The sequence below is a fragment of the Sycon ciliatum genome, chromosome 6 (assembly GCF_964019385.1).
Source record: "Sycon ciliatum chromosome 6, ocSycCili1.1, whole genome shotgun sequence".
Lineage (NCBI taxonomy): Eukaryota > Metazoa > Porifera > Calcarea > Leucosolenida > Sycettidae > Sycon > Sycon ciliatum.
The window spans coordinates 6,151,533-6,172,386 of NC_088648.1; the positions used below are offsets into that span (position 1 = coordinate 6,151,533).

Genomic DNA, 20,854 nt, shown 5'->3' on the forward strand with positions numbered 1-20,854 from the left:
TGCAAAATGCCTGCGTACGAGTGTATGGTCTGATACTTGTGCATGTATGTGTTTGTGTGTGTGTGTGTGTGTATGTGTGTGTGTGTGGTGGGGGGGGGGGGGGGGGGAGAGGGCGGGGGTCGGTGGGTGCGTGTGTGTTTTTGTGCGCACATGCTTGTGTGAATGGGTGCTTCAATATGTGTGTGCATGCGTAGAAGCAAGTAGGTTCCTTCACTGCCTAAAGATATTCTCAACGGCTGTATACGTCAGAGCTATACTAGTAGGGAAACTCCGAATCCCAACATCACTACTTCCCCGTCTCTCTATCTACCGGTACCGTGTGTACATGTTATGCAGTAGTTGCTGGTGTCTGGCACTCTCCTGAGCTTTGCAACACATCCCAAACCGGTGAAACGAGCGAGTTCGACTTACAATCAAGTGTGACTTATTAGAGAGGTTAAAATGCACGTTATTTCTGACGTGACGCGAAAGGTCAGCTCGCGTTATTTGGCTCGCACGTCGAAAACAACGCGAGTGACCTGCAGCTCACGCCGAAATCCGGAGTTTTACGTCAAATTTGAGGTGAAATTGCGCGTCACGTCGGAAATAACGTGCACCTTAACCTCTCTATTACTAAATTGGAACATACTGAAACAATGTGAAAAGGACCTCAGCATGAGGTGCTGCAGCTTACGCTCACCTACATTCAGTAGAACATGAACCAGTGCAATCGTGTGTGTGTGCGTGCGTGCGCGCGCGTGCGTGAGTGTGTGCGTGTCTGTGCGTGCGTGTGTGTGTGTGCATGTGTGTGTTGTCTATTTTTGCAGTCTTTCTCCGCTGCGGCTGGCCAGCGCACGAACAGTTTCCACGAGAGTGCACGGCGCCTGGAGAAGGCCAAAGTAGCGAGTGCGGCGGCGGCGACAACTATGACGTCATCACCTATGACGTCATCACCTGTGCCCCAGAGCAATGGCCATACCGATAACAGCGCGCTGACCGCGGAGAGTTTCTTTGCTCGCCGCCCGTCCGGCGAGATCGAACCATTCCTGGCCGGTACCGGACTGCAGGCTCCATCGCGACGCAGTCTCAGTCCAGAGGGACTTTCCCCAGGTCTTGGCAGAGGCACATTGGGCGAGGGTGCTGATGTAATTGCTTCGAGTCAACCCACTGTTGCTGTTTCGCCACCAGACTCTTTGGTATGTTAACGCATTTACGTGGCAAGGTGGATGGCTGGAGAAGTTGAAGTTGAAGCTTCTGGCAGTCCTGTCGCGGGTTTCTCTTGGAATGTGCTGATATTATTATGTGTGTGTGTGTGTGTTTGTGTGCACATGTGTGTGTATGTGTGTGTGTGTGTGTGTGTGTGTGTGTTGTGTGTGTGTGTGTGTGTGTGTGTGTGTGTGTGTGTATGACCGTTGGAGTGCACTCCCCGCTGCAGTCCGCTTATGCTCTTCCCTGCACCTATTCCGTAATTCAGTACTTTCATTTCTAGGGTACCCTGTAAGAAGGCCTTAGGCCTGTGGGGATTGCCCTATCAAAATTTTGATAATAAAAATGATATGTGTGTGTGTGTGTGTACGTGTGTGTGTGTGTGTGTGTGTGTGTATGTGTGTGTGTGTTGTGTGTGTGGTGTATGTGTGTGTGCACATGCGTGTGTGTGTGCGCGTGTGTGTGTGCGTGCGCGTGTGTGTGTGTGTGTGTGTGTGCGTGCGTGCGTGCGTGCGTGCGTGTGCGTGTGCGTGTGCGTGTGCGTGTGTGTGTGTGTGTGTGTGTGTGTGTGTGTGTGTGTGTGTGTGTGTGCATGTGTGTGCGCGTGTGCATGCATAGTTCATGGGTGTGTTTCACCTTGGGTCCTAGACACAATTTTACCATACATTCAAAGTTGAGTCCGTGTAGAATGACCACCTGTTCAGTTCAAGGCATGTTTTTTGGACACGAATGTTTTCGGGTATGTGTGCCTTGAGCACAGATTCCTATGGGAGTTTGCTTGACTGGATGTCTGAATTTCATTCATCATCTATCTCTCTCTTTCTGCTCATGCACAATAGACTATTCTTGTGTCTGTGTGTGTGTCTGTCATTGTGTCCTTGCAGTCGCCCACAGCGGAACCTCACGCCGCAGGGGTAGCGGGTAGCCAGCCAGCGGTGGAACAGAAAGACTTGCCCGAGCAGCACTTGAAGCAGTCATCCAGCCTAATGGCGTCCCTGTCCGACTATTTCAACCAATCGATCTCCTCCCGTGAAAACTCACCCGCCGTCTCGCGGCACAGCTCAAACGTCGAGAAAGCCGAAGCACCCAAGCCGGCGTCCCCGCTGATAGTGGAGCGTCCCACGAGCATGCACACTCAGCTGGAAGAGGTCACTCTGAGCAAGGTGGGCAGCACGGTGGGCCTGGGGATGACCATAATGGGCGGCGCGGACTCCGCCGTCGGGCACATCATGGTCTCGGACGTACACCGCGCTGGCCCGGCGCACACGGCCGGCATCGACATCAGCGACCAGATCGTGGAGGTCAACGGTCTCACTCTTGCCGGCATGAGCAATGCCGCTGTCATCGACTTGCTGCGCGAAACACGCTCCACCGTGCGATTGCTTGTCGCCAAGGCCGTGCCCAAGACACCAACGTCCAAGCCGACCAGTCCCGGTGGCGAGCAAGAGAAGAAGGCAGGTCCTGCATCGAGCCTGACTGCCACACCAAAAAGACCGCCATCAGTGTCCCAGCAGAGGCTGTCGGAGCTGATGCACGAAACCGACGGTGGTGCAAAGTCGGACAGTGAGCCAGCGACATCACCACCTCCACCGCTGCCCGAGGTGTCTCCGCCGGCCTCGATCCCAGGCAGTCGTGTATCCAGCATGATAGCGTCCAGCCAGCAGTCTTCACCGAACACGGGCCGCGTCATCCATCGCCGTTCCCTCTCCAGCATCACGGCCGCCGGCCTCAGCAAAGAGCAGAAGCAGAGCGAATCCGACGAGTCCGATGAGAATGACGTTTCCATAGTTCCCATGGCGGCCCGTCACTCGCGCAAACGCACACGCACCACGCGTACCACACGCTCTGGTTTCTCCGGTGGTGGCGGCGGAGATCACCATGACAGCAATGACTCGGTACGGAGCATGTCGAAGCAGTCGACGGTTGCCACACCAACCAAAGTGGAGGAGTTGCCGTCGCGTATCCTGGCATCGTCACCGCCACCCATCCTGCCCGCATCGTATTCCGCGGCCGGTAGTCTGGCCAGCAGTCCGCTCAGCGAAATGATTCTATCCAATGAGAGCTTGGCAACGCCCAGCAGGAAAGCAAGTGTGGACGACGCACCTGGTGTTGCTGCGTCCACCACCATGTCTTTGCACAGGGGCAGCAAGCCGTCGCCGAAACTGACCAAGAAATCACCCAGCTTGTCGGCAAAGGGATCACCGCGTCACTCCGCCAAGACTTCGTCCCGGTCGACACCGCCTGTGATAAAGTCTTCCACTCCTCCGCTCGTGCAGCCATACCATCGATCATCAACACCGACGACACCAAAGAAAACACCAGAGGCACAACGAAAGTCTTCGTTCACCTCTCACCTGGCCTCCGGCAAAGGTGACTCGCCGAAAACACCGCGAAAGTCATCACTCTCCCGCATGAAGTCATCCCCGCTGCCTTCACGGGGAAGTCCCAAAAAGAGCTCGCCCAGTCCAGAGATGATGTCATACACCCAGATCAATGAGTCATCAGCGCAGGGCAGCATCACCATTGGCAAGCGCTCGGAGACTGGTCTGTTTGAGTTGCAGCTGAGGAAGTCCATCGCCGGCCTTGGGATCAGTACACAGAGAGGACAGGATGGTGCAGTGCTGGTCAAGGCGGCACCCACTGGCAAGGGTGCTGAACTAAGGTAAGGATTCACACAAGATTGCCAGAAAACGATAACTCTGAAAGTTCCTCCCGAGTGCTAACTGTTTTTGTTAGAGAACCAGGGGGGGGGGGGGAGGGGGGGGGGGAGAAAAGGGAGAGGGGGTGGGGGTGGGTTGATGGTTGTGGGATACCATAACATTAAAATTTTGTTGTTGGCAGTTTCACATACAGGGACGTTTGCCAACCGCTGCAAACCTCTGCCTGCCGGCGGTGTGGGAAATTTGAACTGGATATGTTGTACTTGATCTGATCTAAATCGAGGTTTTGTGACTTTTGTCTGCACCTTCCGACAAACAGCCGCTTTGCCGTATAAGCATACCGGTTTATTCCCAACGAATTTTGTTCTGTTTCTGTCCTCTATGTGGCTAGATCGGGTGATCAGCTTGTGAAGGTCAATGGGCAGGATGTATCCGGTATGAGCAGTGCTGAAGCAGATTCCCTGCTTAAGAGCCTGCCACGCGGCAAGGTTACCTTACTCGTGCGACCGGCCACGCTTGTCACTGCCAAGCCAGTGGAGAATGGCAAAGGTTAGGCCCGTTGATCATAAAGCAGAGTGATGTCTTTTCTGTAGGGGTGAAACGAAGTAGTCGAAGGTTCGAAGGACCTTCGTTTTCCTTTGAAACGAACCTTCGTTTTCGATTCGAACGAAGGTCGACACGGGTTTTAGTGCATGCATATGCATGCATTGATTTTGTGCGGTGTGCTGAATGCACTAGCACTGTCCATGCTGTACTACAAGTACAAGTAGGGGCACGGTCCGCGTGCGCACCGGAGCTGAAGAAGTGACAAGTCACAAGTCAGTACGAACTGGCCCTGTTCCAGTCACCGGCGCTCAGCGTGTTCCCGTTTTGCTGCAGTGTGTGGATCTACCATGGTGTACTCATAGATTACTTTCTTGATTGTATTCGTCCAGAGTGCTTGGCGCTCTGCGATACTAGTAGGAGAGTAGTTTTGCGATTTCGATCCTGTTTTCGCTCAGTAATGCTGCTTGTACCAGGAATATAGCTTGCTGTAGCTGCCGTCGATATCTACTACTACTAGTAGTGATGGTGTCTGGAAAAAATTGTAGCAGCGATACATACGAGTGTAGTCTCATAATTTGAATCGATAATAAAAGTTTCCATCGCTGAAGCCATTGCAGTATTCACTCTCCCAGCAGCAGCGAGAGGGAGCACAGCGATGGCCTGAAATCATCGAGGCAGGTGAAGTTCCTCACCCAGTGACTATTCACTCTCCTCTCCATCACCAATGCAGTCGCTGGATGCGAGCAGATAAGCGAAAAGTACATATCCAGATTTGACAATTTTTGATGAATTTGGGCATCTGATATTTACTACGCAACATGGCTCTTTCCATCCATTTTGGTATTGTTCAAGCATGCAACTGGCTGTACACTAGAGCAGTGATCTCTTGTCGCTTTGTGTCAAAAAGGCGAAGGCTAACACGTCTGTACATGATCCAAAGTACACTGATCTAAATTGTCAGAAATATGGACAATTGACTCACAAACAGGTATTAGGTATGGCCTCTATCAAGAGTATGTTAAAACTTTGCCTCTATCTATAGTTGTGTGCTGGGCCAAAGTATTCTTTTACCTGGAATGGATATACATTGATACCACCAGATTCAGAAAGAATTGCACATACAACATAAGTATGGGGTTCTGATTTTTTGCCCCCTTCTATTTTTAAGATTTCCGAGCGTTTCCGTGATCATGTTAAAAAGAGAATCCTTCGACACCTTCGTTCGTTTTAATAAAGAAGGTTCGAATGGTAATTTGAGACCTTCGTTTCACCCCTACTTTTCTGTCTTCCTTTCTCTCCAGCTCTCCGGTTCTTTGTCTTTCTTCCTTTCTCTTTATCTTTCTCTCTCTCTCTCTCATGAACCCTGCAACAAACAAAAGTTCCAGATACATAACACGTTCACAGACGAGCCCATTGGCAACATACCCAACGCTATCTGGCATATATGTACCCACCAACCGAGCTAGCTCCCCCCCCCCCCTTCAAACACACACTGCAAGCACGAGTACACGCACGCACACACGCATGTACACATGTACACATGACCTTTCCGATCAGATATGAATGTATGCCTATGCATGGTCTATACTAACAGTAACATGGTCTGTGTGTGTACGTGTGTGTGTGCACAGTGGCATCCCCATCCAATGACGATCATCTACTGGGTACTTCGCAGTCCTCTTCGGGACTCGGAACCAGTGTATCCACACTTGAGTCATCATCTTTTGACTCGCGCAAGCTGCCCCCGCACTCCAGCCCACCAGACATGCGGAAAGTACCGTCGTCAGTGGCTGATGATGCCAAGCCCACGTCGGTTATACAGCGGGATCCAGAAGAGGGGGTCATCAATATCGAGGTGAGGGAAGCGATGCGTGCCTGCGTGCATGCGTGTGTGTGCGTGCGTGTGTGAGATTACGGCTAACGGTCTTTCTCAAACTTGTGTCTATGCTAGTACCTTTTCTTTTTATTTCGTGGTATGGGAGTAAGGAGCGTAGCTGGTCCCCCTCTTTGGAGGTGCACGGCCGTTTCACCAAAATATTCTTGCGGATTGAGACATATTACCACGTGCCCCCCGTGCCCTATGCGGGCTACGTGTCTGGGAGTGCATGCTTATTGGAGGGCCGTTGTTGCCTGTACATCTTACATAGGTCTGTGTAATCGGTCTAGCTAGAAACACTCTGCAATTTTGCACTGCTATTCCTCTCTCTGCCATGTATGGAAGTGAGCACGTTCTCCACCCCTTCTCTCTGCCGTGTTGCCGTGCATGCCGTTCATCTTGAGGATGAACTGAAATCCGAGAATCTCTCCTTGGTATTGATTGTGTTAGTGTGTGTGTGTGTGTGTGTGTGTGTGTGTTCGTGTGTGTGTGTGTGTGTTCTCTGCTGTATGTACTTCAGACGGCTCTGTAGCTGCATGAACCTGGATAACATCCTAACATCATGACATCATAGGTGTGCCTTTGCCTGTTTGAATGAGGTCACGTGTGATTGTGCGGGTGTGTACATGTGAGCAATGAATGATGTCATTGGTGTCAGTGCATGATGTCATCAGGGTCTCTCTGTGTGTGATTTCATCAGTGTATGTGTATGATGTCACCAGTGCATTTTCATTACATCATAGGTGTCATGGCGTGCATGACATCCTGGAAGTTCTGCATTGCACCACATGCTATATTGCTGCCAGTACTTAGTGCTTGCTGGGGGCTGTTGATGCGACCATGGCATGCTTGGTGAACATATTCCGTATGGCAATCCTTCACTGCTGTGGCATGCCATTACCTGGATATGCACCTTGTCACCCCAGGCTGGACGATGTTTCGTTCTCAGTTTCTGTTTGGAAGTCGAAATAATTCTGACATGGCTAACTACCCGTGACAACAGTCCACATGATAACAATCCAACGCTTTCTAATCTTTTTTAAACTCTAAATAATTCATGCATGTACCTTGAGAATTATTGTTGCATGACTGCGCTAATCGAAAAAATAATGATGATTCTTCTAAGCTGATCTTGAGTGATATGCGTATCGTAGTGAACTGACCTACTGATATCTATTTCTGCTAAATCTGAAGATTAATTGGCCCACTATTAGCTGCCACTGACAACACTGAAAATGTTCTGAATCAACTTAACACATAACTGTCGTTTCCTGATGCATCGACATGCATGCTAGACGCACACTTGAAGTGTGTGTGTGTGTGTGTGTGTGTGTGGGTGTGTGTGAGAGAGTGTGTGAGAGAGTGTGTGTGTGCGTGAGAGAAAGAGTTTGTAGATTGAGTCGAGAGGGTGGTGATGACAGTGAAAGTGAGTATGGTGCAGTGGGGCATGGAAAATGTAATGACTTTGAGGAAGAGATTTTACCCAGGAAAGAAACCCCAATACCGCTGAAATGACTTCTCATGTACCCTGGGATCTAGTGGTTTGAATGTGTGGATCCTCCGCAACATTCCACTTCATCATTGCCCAGACTTGCACCACTACCACCGTCGCCACCACCACCACCACTGTCGATGCCACGACTTTCCCCGGCACCCTTGCCCTCCCCCCCCCCCCCCACAACCATAGCAGGGACAATTCCATTGAGACACGATATGGAAGATTTCCAGACAGCCGGCTTATTCCATTAGAGATCACCAGCGGAAATGGAGGATATTGAGTAAAAACTTTAGGTGCATGTTTAGACTAACAGGCCTAAAAGGTGTTTTTTTGCACATTCTAATGTTATTATCTTTATTCTCACGATGGCCGTAGCCAATAAGAGAGAGACAATACTATGTGTTATCAATCAGAGTGGGTGCAATAAACCGGGAGAATGTGAAATGGGCATACCCCTGTGCCACTGAAATGATAAAATTGAAAACAGGGTCTTGGATAACAGAGCGTGGTCATGGATAGTCAGGGTCAGTGCATCCATGGTGTGTGAGAAAAAGATCGGATAGTTGCATGGAAAACAGTCCGGCCGCTACAGAGCTACACGTCTTGTTTTCACCACACAACTTGTTTTCGAGAACAAAAAGGTGATAGCCTCGTCTTGGTTTGTTGATGCCATCTTCATTTCGCTCCGTCCATTCATAGTACATGTAGTAGTAGTTTTTGACCAGACGTGACCACACGGTGCTTGCAGCCACCAGCACAAACAGTTCACCGGCCATACTCTACAACAGCAAGTAGTTGTTTCGCTCCGAACCAGCTTGTTTCATTCCATTATCTTTTGTGGTACAGTCTGATCGGAAAAAAGAAGAACCTACAACTGCTACTACAAATATTGTCCTGGCATTAGAGGATGTGGAATTGTTTGTCGAGTACAGTACAATATCAAACGCTAAACTGCTCAAATGAATAATACCATGTCAGGGTATTATTCATTCGAGCAGTTTAACCTTTAGTATCAGCACCCATGGGCATATTGCCCCCCCCCCCCCCCCCCAGTCATGCTTCTCTTGAAGAAAGGCTATTGAGGTTATGCGAAAATAATAATGCTGTGTTGGTGAAGTAGTGGATTCTCGTATGGGCGCAGAGTATACAATGCAAGTTGGTGGATTCGCTTATGGGAGCCAACTATGCTGCGTGAATCGGCAGTTTTTGCCTGAGCTCTACATGTAGCTAATGCATCTCTGGGTACAGTGGGTAGCGGTGGTATCTCAACTAGTGATGTAATCCCATGACCTCATAACATACTGTAACATGTAGCTAATGCATCTCTGGGTACAGTGGGTAGCGGTGGTATCTCAACTAGTGATGTAATGCCATGACCTCATAACATACTGTAACATGTAGCTAATGCATCTCTGGGTACAGTGGGTAGCGGTGGTATCTCAACTAGTGATGTAATGCCATGACCTCATAACATACTGTAACATGTAGCTAATGCATCTCTGGGTACAGTGGGTAGCGGTGGTATCTCAACTAGTGATGTAATCCCATGACCTCTATAAAATCATACGGTAGTATGTAGCTTGTTAGATAACTGAACTGTCAATGCATTGCTCTGCGAAATGATACACATGTGCTCGAGCATGAATAACCGGCTGTGCTGCATACATCATTTTGAAGACTTGTGCTGGCCGGTGTGTGTATTTGTGTTTTTGTGTATGCGTGCGTGCTTTCGTATGTGGGTGATTGCCTGCAGGCATATATTATAACTATGTAAATGTATACCCAATACCCAATGCTGTAGACAGCAAGCTGTAAATGTATATGTACTAGTATGCGCATATGAATGTTTGCTTCATCGTTGCTTTTCCCGGCGTTCTCCCTGGTCCCACCCAGCTGAATCGTCTGCCGAACGAGCCCCTGGGAATCGTGCTCGAGGGCGGCATAGACACTTCGCTACAGTACGTCTTCGTCCAAGCAATTGAACCGAATTCCTGCGCCGCTCGCAATGGCAGACTGCGCGCTAACGACCAGCTAATCATGCTGGGTGATGATTGCTTGGTTGGCATGGACAGCACCATGGCAACACAGGCCATTGCAACAGCCAAGACGAAAACAAAGGCAAGTGCAGAAAAGAGTCACGTATCCAAAAACAAAGGCTTGCTAGTGGAATGATAGAATTTGTGTAGACGAATGACATCATCTTCTATAAGACTGTATAGTTTTCTGGCTTAGGGGCCATCCAAGGTTACCTGTGGTATTTTCCAAACGAAATGTTTTCGTTTGGGGGTGGGTAGGTTTTATGAGTTTCATTTTGAAAATAATAATTATTAATGAATGTACACGGAGAATGCCCAGTTACGTCTGGGTGCAGAAGATTGAAATCACTATTTTGTTGGGCTGCGTTTTACCTGCACAAAGGGTGGGTGGAAAAATACTAAAACTGTTTTGCAAAAAACAATCGGTAACCCCGGACTGGCCCTTAGAATATACGCCAGTAAAATCATAGAATGTACGCAAAGATGCATCGCTTGTGCATGCAGTAAAAGTGCACAACAATGATAAACCCTAAACCATTGCAAGTGGTCTCTTCCCTGAAAACCTCTTCAATTTCAATGGGGTTTGTCGGCCAGGGCCCACCATCAGGATTGAGTGAAAAACTGGCGAGGTGGACCTTTATCATACCAAGCAATATGAATTGATCTACGCCATACGCAATAAAAGCGCATGTGCAGTTAACACTTCAATAACGTATCCTGAGTATAGCCTGCATCTACATTCTCTTTGCATAGGATATCGAGTAGGATCAGATTGTATAGGATATCGAGTGCTGTTTTCTTAGGACCCACCCTGGGTATCTTACCCTGGGTATCTTACCCTGGGTATCTTACCCTGGGATCTTACCCTGGGTATCTTACCCTGTTATTTGACCTTGAGAATGGAGTGCCCGGGCTATACAAATACTAGTTTCCATCCCTTGAAGAGTACATTGCCGCAATGTTTCACTGTGCTCTAAGACCTGATATTTTAACGTCAATAATTAAAGTTAGCGACCTCCGGATTTTTGTGGGTTAGCGAGGTGAAATTCTAACGAGTTCTGTCTCAAAACCGGCAAAGGACTGTACATGTGCATATCGTTTTGCACATAACGACTGCAAATGTTAACAGATATTTTAAATTCGTTAAATCATTAGAATTAAATGTTCGTTAACATTACTGATCTTACAGTGAATGCAATCAAGTGGGATTGCTCACGATCATGCAACCGACATTTCAAACTTTCTGATCAATACTCTTGTTATCATCAGGGAAGTTGCGGTCGCCTTTCTGACAGGACCGAGTTTTTCATGGCAGGTAGTGGGAATTGAAAAGCTTTCCTCTCTTTTAAGCGTGCTGATATGCCGCCGGTTGGTGGTGGGTGGGAGTCTGTTCCGTTCAGCTGAGCGTTGGACTGGGCCTTTAAAACTCCAATGCATAGGACATGAGTTAGACATGTTGTTTGGTGTGTGAGCTTCTGGTTCACTCTTGACCATGTTTCACCAGCTAGATCTATCACGATATGCAGCTGCTACTGGTTTGGTACTGAGGGCACTGTATGTTCACTTTCCTGGTGTTCTGTATTGTTATCGTTTTCTTTACAGATTGAACTGGTTGTGTCTCGTAAGAAGGCTGAAGAGAAGCCCAAACAGCCCGAGCAGCCCAAACAGCCCGAACAACCCAAACGGCCCGTCCAAGCCGACAATAAACCAGCATCAACACCCTCAGCCAGCCCGGTGAAGCCCAAGACATCGCGGCCGTCAGTGAAACCAGCGTCGCACAGCACACGCCAGAGCACGGAGAGCATTCCGCACGCCACGCCAGAGCCGGATAAGCCCCCAGCGGAGGACGCTGGAAAACAGGGGGCAGCCCCAACATTACTCCAGTCAGCTACTAGCAATGCACCGCAACAGGCTACCAGCGTGAGCCAAGAGCCTGGCCGAAATGAAGTGGATGGAGAAGCAAACAAAGAAGCAGCAAAGATCATCACTCCGACACCTGCTCCTCGCAAAGCAGCACCAACGCCCCTGAAAACGGCCTCTAACCCGCCAAGGTCTGATGCTGCTATCGTAGATGTAGCTGACGGGAACGATGCATCAACACTAACTGTGGCTAATGAACACGAGTCTACACAATCAGACAAATCCAACGGGCGAGACAACGGGTCCGAAGAAACAGCAGCCACCAGAAAAGAAGAGGATTCAAAATCTGGAGACGTGGTCAAGTCAGCAACGACGACACAGCCAAGCTCTACAGCAACATTTGATTCAGCACCTGTCTCTACCTCTGCACCTGTCTCTCCCACTGCACCTGTCTCTCCCTCTGCACCTGTCTCTCCCACTGCACCTGTCTCTCCTACTGTACCCGCAGTGAAGATATCCGCTGACAATGAGGCACATCCAGCGACCACACCGGCTAAAGACGAACAGACACAAGAGCCGAAGAGAAAGGACGCCAATGTACTATCACCACCGACTGGCTCAACGCCGTCAAACCGAAGTCCACGACCGCTGAGTAGAGGTGAGTTGAGCTAGCACTACTCTTCTTTGCGTTCCCATCAAGTGCAACCATGGGTAATTTTAACCTACATACTGTGCAATTGTACTTGGGCATGATTGCGTGCAAGCAAACTCCAAACCTGACATCGTACAAGAATGATTAGAGACTGCAATGTGAGTTACAAAGTCTAAAGAGAATGTTGAACGGTCTCTGCTTGGAGGACAACTACACCATAGCTCAGTGGTTAGAGCATCGCTAGCCTCAAGAGAGGGTCCTTGGTTTGAGTCCTGGTGGTGACAGTCATTTGTTCTTCGGACTTTTCCCGTTTGCATGTTTCCCTCGACTCTGTAACTACAACATTGTAAGTTTTACAGGTAGATCCACAAATGACGTGTGCATGCACACACATGCACACACATGCACACGCATGCACACACATGCACACACATGCACACGCATGCACACACATGCACACACATGCACACACATGCACACACATGCACACACATGCACACACATGCACACACATGCACACACATGCACACACATGCACACACATGCACACACATGCACACACATGCACACACATGCACACACATGCACACACATGCACACACATGCACACACATGCACACACATGCACACAGCGGTTTATTTGCGCCCGCCTCTTTTTACATGTACTAGCATCTCTTACTTTACCCTCATTCCCGGTTGTGGGGTCCAAACGGACCCCAGGGGTCTGGTTTTTGGCATATCTTTATTTTCTTTATGATATCTCTCTGAAAATACAGGTATTCCTCAACAACTAGATATTAGAGGTAATCAAATTGTCTGGGTTAGAAGTTCTTGATTGGTTTCAATTTTATTTCGGAAATCAAAAACACTCGTCATACGACCTAACCGAGACTACCATTCACTATTCTCGCTGCGAGTACACTCGCGTGGGTGATACAGACCTGCTAGGCGATGCACACAGAAGTCAAGGACCTGCCTAGACAGTAGTGCACATGTGGGTGCAAAACAAACCCACAGTGTACAAATGCACATGACAATCCTGGGCGTGCCTGCACAAATCATGTGGGTGCTGCAGATTCGCTGCGTAATCGTTCAGCCCGCACAGAAAGTTGGTATTGTTGGATTCGACATTGTTCTCAGAAAGTTGGTATTGTTGGATTCGACATTGTTCTCAGAGCAAGATGGTTATTATAATGCATGTACAGGAATTACAGGTGCACATTACGCTGACAGGCCGTAGCCTACCAGTAAGCTGGCGTGTAACAGCAGTGATGCAGCACGCGTAGTCACACTGTTACACACTGTGTGCATGCGGCAACACACGAGGCCATTATCCACGCGATTGACCTTACTTACATACAGTCAGACCTCGCTTATCCGGTCCTCTTTTATCCGGATCCCTCGCCATCCGGAAGAAAATCCCAGGTTACTGATTTACAGCATATGCTATGCAGACATACAGTATGTGTGTTCGATTATCCGGTTCCCTCGCCTATCCGGATATTTTTGTCGAAAACGGATGTGTGCAGTTATGCGAGGTCTGACTGTACTTCTTCCGTCTAAATTTCCTTGTGCAATGTGATGCAGTAAAAGAGAGCAAGGAAGGATCGACGACCCCGACAACGGTCCACGGAACGGAGAAGCTGACGGTGGTGCTGCGTAAGGAAGGTGGACCGCTTGGTCTGGCGTTGGTCGGCGGGGTGGATACCGATGTAGGACCTGTCATGGTAAGACTGAATGATGATGATGTCATGATGATGATGGCATCATACAAGCGCCAGCGCCACAGCTTTTTAACAAGCTGCCATACCCTTAGAGCACGTTGATGTGTACGGGTGTCTTATGTTTGTTCTTTTATTTTCCATTATGAGCCGGTCTTCTCCGATTGGTGGCCCCATGCCCCATGCTCATTGTGTTCAACTGCACTTTGCGTTCCTTTTTATATTGAGTTCCAGTGCACTTTGTGTTCATTTTCCTCTCTTTTTTCATTCTATTTGAATTTTGATGTATTGCGTTTTTGCTTGCCCGTAGAAGAGGCTGTTCAAATGATGTCATGATGATGATGATGTCATGAGTGAAATACACCAACACCTGGTAAAGGTGACTAGTTAAGGTGAATCTAAACGTGATATTTTGACTGGAAATGATGGCATGTATTGCATGTTCTAGTGGAACACTGAGGAGAGGCAGTCGCGTTATCAGAATGGTCCCCGTGACAAGTGGGTCGCCTGCTTGTGTGTGTGTGTGTGTGTGTGTGTGTGTGTTTGGGTGTTTGTGTGTGTGTGTGTGTGGCGGTCAATTCTTCAGCCTTGCAAGCTGTTGAATGGTGCAATCCCAGCACAAGCTGCTATGGCTTCTGCTGTAGCATCGCTATCATTGCCTCCGGCGATGGGCGTGACATGATGTTTGTGTATGTGTGTGTGTCTCTGTGTCTGTGTGTGTCTCTGTGTCTGTGTGTGTTTTGTGTGTATGCGTGCATGCGGACACGGTGTGCAGATCAAGCGTATCGTGGCGAACAGCGCCGCTGGACGGAGCAACAAGCTGCAGACTGGCGATTGCTTGATCAGCGTCAACGGCAAGCCCATGGAGAGTGCCACGTATGCCGAGGCACTGGAAACTCTCAAGTCCGCTCCCGACGAGGTCATCCTGTCGGTGACCAGGCGTAAACAGGCAACCGCTGCACCGCTGAAAACACGCCGTGGATCAACAATGCGCCGCACCGTCAAGCGAGGGGAGTCAAGAAACTTCGACTCGCAGGCCACGCTGGACAACGAGCCGGGATTCAACCCGCGTGGCAGCAGCGAGACCATGGAAAAGTAAGCTGGCGTTGTCTTCCGCCCATGCTGTAGAATGTTCAGTTGTATTCTGTTACTTGACAGAGTGTAGCTGTGCTCAGGGTGTATCTCCTGTGTATACAGAGTGTAGCTGTGCTCAGGGTATATCTCCTGTGTATACAGAGTGTAGCTGTGCTGCTCAGGGTATATCTCCTGTGTATACAGAGTGTGTATACAGAGTGTGTATAGAGAAAGGACCAATAAGTGTGTACTCGGATGGAGAGCCAAGGATTACACTTTAAAAAAGGACTTCCTTCATAACTGAGAACCTTCCAAGCTGGAAGGCTGTTGGTTTGCGCATTCCAGACGTGATGCAGCTAAGCATCAGGTCGTTGAATGTCAGTATCACATCAGTCAGTTTTGTGCTAATTGTTGAGCATTCTGACCCACCATTATCCTGCTTGTAATCGTTAGTGTTGGACGAAACGGATAACTTGTAAAATTATGATCCTCTTTTTTTTTAATTTACTTCAAGTATGAACAATAAGTTACGAGTTATGATTATCAGTCCACCAAGGTAGCGAGATCTAAATACAAGTGCAGTCAGATAGTGCGACAACAAGGCTCAACACTGACAAGGATATTGAGACGTTCAACGACCTGACACCTAGCTCCAACACATATGCGAAGCGCAAACCAACAACTCCTCCCCTGTGTATGGACGAAGTCATAAGTGTCCAGGTTGTTCAACAACACTTTGAAAGTGTAAAAAAAAGGAACTCGCTACAATCATGCAGATGATTGACACTAACACATTGCACTTTTTTCAATGGCACGAATTGCATTACTCATAATCACACACAGACCAGATCTTTGCCAGGGTGTATGGCACGCATCATGCGCCCGTACACCCTGGCAGCATACTGTATTGCCAGCATGCACCCCATTCCACCTCGCAACACGACTCAACAGGGTGGATTGCTTATGTCAGTCCTTGAGTGTCTGAATAAGTATCTCTATGTAATGAAGATGGTTGCCCATGGCACGCGCATGCGCGCGCGCACACACCTCAGACCTCAGACCTCAGACATGCCCATCGCGGTATCGATGATAGCGAACAGCTATGTTAGACATAGCAACTTGTGCTGGGATTACACCATTCAACAGCTTGCAAGGCTGATGAATTGACCACCACTATTTTTAGCCTGGTATCCACCACACAGCTGTTTGAAGTGACTTTTTCTGGCCAGTGAATCCCTATTTTTTATTTTCCATTTTTTTAATTTTTTTTACGCACACACACACACATACACACACACACACACACAACACACACATGCGCACACACACGCACACACACACACATATGTTGTAAATGCCTTTCTCTACCTGCCCCAGCCCCATGCCATCTCCACACGTATACCATGGACAACGATAACTACATTGGAAAGACTGTTTATTACAAAATGACTACGGAAACACAACTAGACATGACAAACTGAAGACGAAGACTGCTCTTCACACCACAGCAAGACGCGCACACACCAACACCACATACGCACGCCGTACACACATTAACGTACTACAACACACATACAGGCGCTTTGCAGTGTACGGGTGCATACGTGTTATTAGCCTGCCTAAGTTCTGATTTGTCTCTGATGTTGTGAGGTGGAATTGGACAGCAATGGCCATACTCCGAAATCCTCACTAACAATGTATGAACCTGATTCAATCCTGTTTTTAGCCACTCCCCTCGTTCTTTGAGAACGCTTTCCCTGAAACATGGGTGTAATGAAACGCGTGTCTGTCTTCCCATCTGTCTGTCTGTCTTCCCATCTGTCTGTCTGTCTGCTGACATGCCCTTTTTCTTGTCCGTCCATCTGCCCAATGCTTGATAACGTAGGTACGGTTCGGATGAGGACTTTGACCGCATGAGCCTGAGCAGCACAACGAGTGAGAGACGCATGCGTCGCAAGGGTGGGCTGTCACCCGGTGGGTCGGCCAATCCAGCATTGTCTATGACCATGGCACGGCGCGCTGGCATTCAGATGTCGGACGTGAAGGCACTGGAACTTGTCAAGGGTAAGAACCACCGTGTTACTGTTATCCACCAGGGCGTCACACACGGCACGACCAGTATGACCATGCTCGTACCACCTTTTGTCCAGGATGGTCCGCCTAATTCATCGAAAAAAGAAAAAGAAAAGCAGTAAAGAGCACTAAAATGTGCACTAGCACTGTTGGCTGAAAGATCCGATTCCCCCCCCCCCCCCCCCCCGGGACACCCCGCACCCCACCCGGGACACCCCATACCCCGGGTCTTACCACTCCTCACTGCCCTGTGATGCCCCCTGTCTACAGTGTGACTTGATCTCTCTGTACCTACTCTTGTTAACGCGGCATACTGGCTTAGTGAGCCACAGAAGGAACAGTGCAGAGTTGTGGCCAGAGAGATCCGACCTGGGAGCCGAAAGCGCCGAGTCTCACGCGACCGCCTCGGCCCTCGGATGGGTTTTTGGATTGCACATGATGTAGGCACAGACCACTAGCAGAGAGGCTTGAGTAGCATTGTTGGTGTACTTCAGAGAGGCATGTATGGCAGGAGAGTCTACAGGGACAATAGATTATAACTGCCAGTAGTAGGAATAGAGTATTCATTGGTTTCGGGGAAAGATGCAAGCGGGAGAATCCTGAAGAGGAGACAATAACTTATAGCGGTATTAGTGAAGCGGACATTATGACATTATGCAAAGAACGAAGAGAATAATGGTGAGTGAATTTTCATACTCGATTTTCTTGAGACTCTCGAGATTCTTTGCGTAGTGTCCTCTTGACTAGTGCTACTTATCGCTATAGTAACAAAATCGACTCTTGAGAGATAGACGATCAACTACTAGATTATTGAACCTGGGAAAGAGAGTGAGTGGTCGAGCGACAGAGAATTGAATCATGAGCACGAAGACCGATTGCTGTGGCAACTTCGGAGGTTTCATGCTCTGAGAAATGGATCAGAGCATGATCCTCGCTTGCCAGGAGCGGCTCGGCAATCCTGTTCCTGAAAAGACGATTACTTTTTAAGCGGTAGAACTGTGCTGGACTACTGTGGTCTATTCTAAATAAAGAACTGCTTCGCCACGTACGTCAGTGAAGGAAGCCAGCTGTGCAGATATGTGAGCAATGGCAAAGCATCATACCCATATTTGGGATAACAGAGTGCATCGCTAGAGTTCTGACCCTATAATTATGGGCATACAGCTGTAGCACAAGCAGAAGCTGCATCACTTTGCACTCTGCATGCAAACACAACTTACTACTACTACTACTACTACTCACCCATGCATCCTAGGGTTCAGTGGGCTGGGACATTCTAGACAACAGCCCATGCTTCCTAGAGTCCAGTGGCCTGGGACATTCTAGACAACAGCCCATGCTTCTGAAGAGTTCTGTGAATTCTTTGAGATAGCGGGAAAGTGACAATCGTTTCCACTTGCAAGTGGTCAGTGTCAGCTGCACTGACTGTGTGTTCACTGTGCACAGTGAGTGCATTGACATTGACATGAATATGTCAGTTTTTGTTCGACGAGCATCAGTTCTGTCCTGCTGCTGTCTCTGAAGACTGAAGTGCCATGCCTTTTTTTTGGGGTTTGGTAATTATAATAATTAGTTTGTACAGTGTAAACCTCTCAAGGTGTACAAAAAGCACAGAGCGTTTGGAAACACTGGGTGGAGTAGATGGGGAGTTGTCCTAGTATTGACGCAGCAAGCTGCCTTCAAGCCCGTAACGGAATGACGTTATTTTCATTATAACTAATAACTATAACTATACTCGGCCGGCTAGACATAGCCTATAGAGAACTGTACGACAAGAGAGTCCAGTGCAGGTATGGTCGTGGAGATGAAAACACTGACATGGGTAGAAGAAAGGAATGACTGAAGGTGGTCCACGATCCAGCGTTAACCTTCTAAGAGCCACAGGAAATTTTCAAAATTCTGTTTTAATATCACCGGGCAGTTGTGCTGCTACGTGTATACAATTTTACATTTTTTTTAAACCCACTGGGCATCGAGCCATGAAGCTAAACCTAACTATCACGATATAGAACATACAGAAAACAACCTCAGTGCCCTTCAAGTACAGTATGGTGTATATACATGTAGAAACCTTACTTGATAAGTTTAACATGTTTTCCAAGTCGACAGCATGTTACAAGGCAAGGACGCACAGTGCTCCTGACTACGACCATAACCCGGTTGCCAGAGTTCCGGTCTTGTGATCATTTGAACCGTATTGGGAAAAAAAACCGGTTCGGACCCTCTTTATTGTAGAGGGCGGTAATCTGATTTTTTTAAATCTTTTTTTGCTGTTTATATTTGTGCAGGAAATTCTGGTCTTGGTTTTAGTGTGGCGGGCGGCAAGGGAGCGGGCCAGAGCGGTGGTCCCATTCAGGTGAAGACTGTCTTTGATGGCGGACCAGCGGAGAGAAGCAAGGCCGTGCATGCCGGCGATCTGCTGATCGAAGTCAACGGAAAAGACTTCACTAGCATCACGCGTCGTGAGGCGGTCGACTTCCTCAAGGCGATTCCGCCCGGCCCCGTACGCATGCTACTGTGCGGCAAAGGAAAATCCCAGTCGTAACATCGGAGTGTTGTGTTGACGTCCAGGTGTTTTCCGAATGGGCGCACACAGTCTGAACGTAATGCTGTTCCCTGCTTTTCTTGAATGCCCTTCTCACTATTCCCGGCGTATGCAGTTGCTATGCTGTGCGTGTGTAGATGCAGATAGTGTTGCACACCGTCCGCTAGTCCGTCACTGTGTGATGAATTGATGATCACTGGTGCGATGATGGTGCTGTCACCAGAGTCCCCCAGAGACCCCTGATGACGTCATGGCATGCATTTACTGCACATGTAGCAGTGCGCTCAAATGTTGACATGCCCACGAACATCACCCTGGCCCTGTAGAATTTTTATGGCATCTTTTTGACTTTTCAACTTTTTTTGGCATTGCCAGTTGTGTGACTAATCGATTATCCAGTGATTGTCGGCAGATAATCTACCTGAGATTCTTTACGAATAATTTCCACAATCACAACACCATGTACGGTCATGGTGGAACATGCCATTCTCTATTGAACACTTGTGTGTGTGTGTGTGTGTGTGTGTGTGTGTGTGTGTGTGTGTGTGTGTGTGCGTGCGTGCGTGCGTGCGTGTGCGTGTGCGGGTATGTGTGTGGTGGGGTGCGGGCAGAACGTTGATTACCTCCGCTGTGCAGCACTAAGACTAATGCGCCCTCCTCCCCATATCATAAATGAATAAATACATGGTAGCAGCCCCCACCCAATGCGTAAGAAGGCGACCGTCGTGAGACGGCCTTATGCATGATGCTGTAATGCAGTACTGGGATAGATTGGAATGTGATGGTGCCACCATCATTATGGCACAGTGTGATTTCGTGATGCAGTGAGATGGTCGTGCATGTAGGCCGATGTTTGTCAAGTGTGTCAATGTCATTCACACCACGCATTGCGCCCCCAAAGCATTGGATTGCACACTGGCGATTGAAATAGGCCCTGGTCCTGCCAATTTCACTGCTCAGTTGGAGCAGAATCTGCCAAATGTTTCGAGCATTTTCCGCCACACCAAGGGCTAGTGCAGATATCCAACACTATGAATGTATGATCTATGCTCTATGACAGCGCTGATGATGCCGTGATGCTCACTACACACGTACATGTAGGTGTGCATGCATGTGTGTACGTGCACG

At 48.6% G+C, this 20,854-nt stretch overlaps 1 protein-coding gene across 2 annotated transcripts in view; it reads left to right on the forward strand.

The window, feature by feature from the left end:
- The window catches only part of LOC135819242 (PDZ domain-containing protein 2-like), a 48,810-nt gene extending 28,586 nt beyond the window's left edge, over window positions 1-20,224 (forward strand). For both annotated transcript variants that reach the window (XM_065332412.1, XM_065332413.1), the window contains exons 15-24: window positions 807-1,175; window positions 2,070-3,847; window positions 4,237-4,394; window positions 6,023-6,246; window positions 9,659-9,883; window positions 11,404-12,319; window positions 13,901-14,040; window positions 14,810-15,129; window positions 16,994-17,172; window positions 19,470-20,224. In XM_065332412.1, the coding sequence (XP_065188484.1) occupies window positions 807-1,175; window positions 2,070-3,847; window positions 4,237-4,394; window positions 6,023-6,246; window positions 9,659-9,883; window positions 11,404-12,319; window positions 13,901-14,040; window positions 14,810-15,129; window positions 16,994-17,172; window positions 19,470-19,726 (4,566 nt within the window). In that variant the 3' untranslated portion in view covers window positions 19,727-20,224. The remainder of the gene's footprint in view (window positions 1-806; window positions 1,176-2,069; window positions 3,848-4,236; window positions 4,395-6,022; window positions 6,247-9,658; window positions 9,884-11,403; window positions 12,320-13,900; window positions 14,041-14,809; window positions 15,130-16,993; window positions 17,173-19,469) is intronic.
- The last annotated feature ends 630 nt before the right edge of the window (window positions 20,225-20,854 follow it).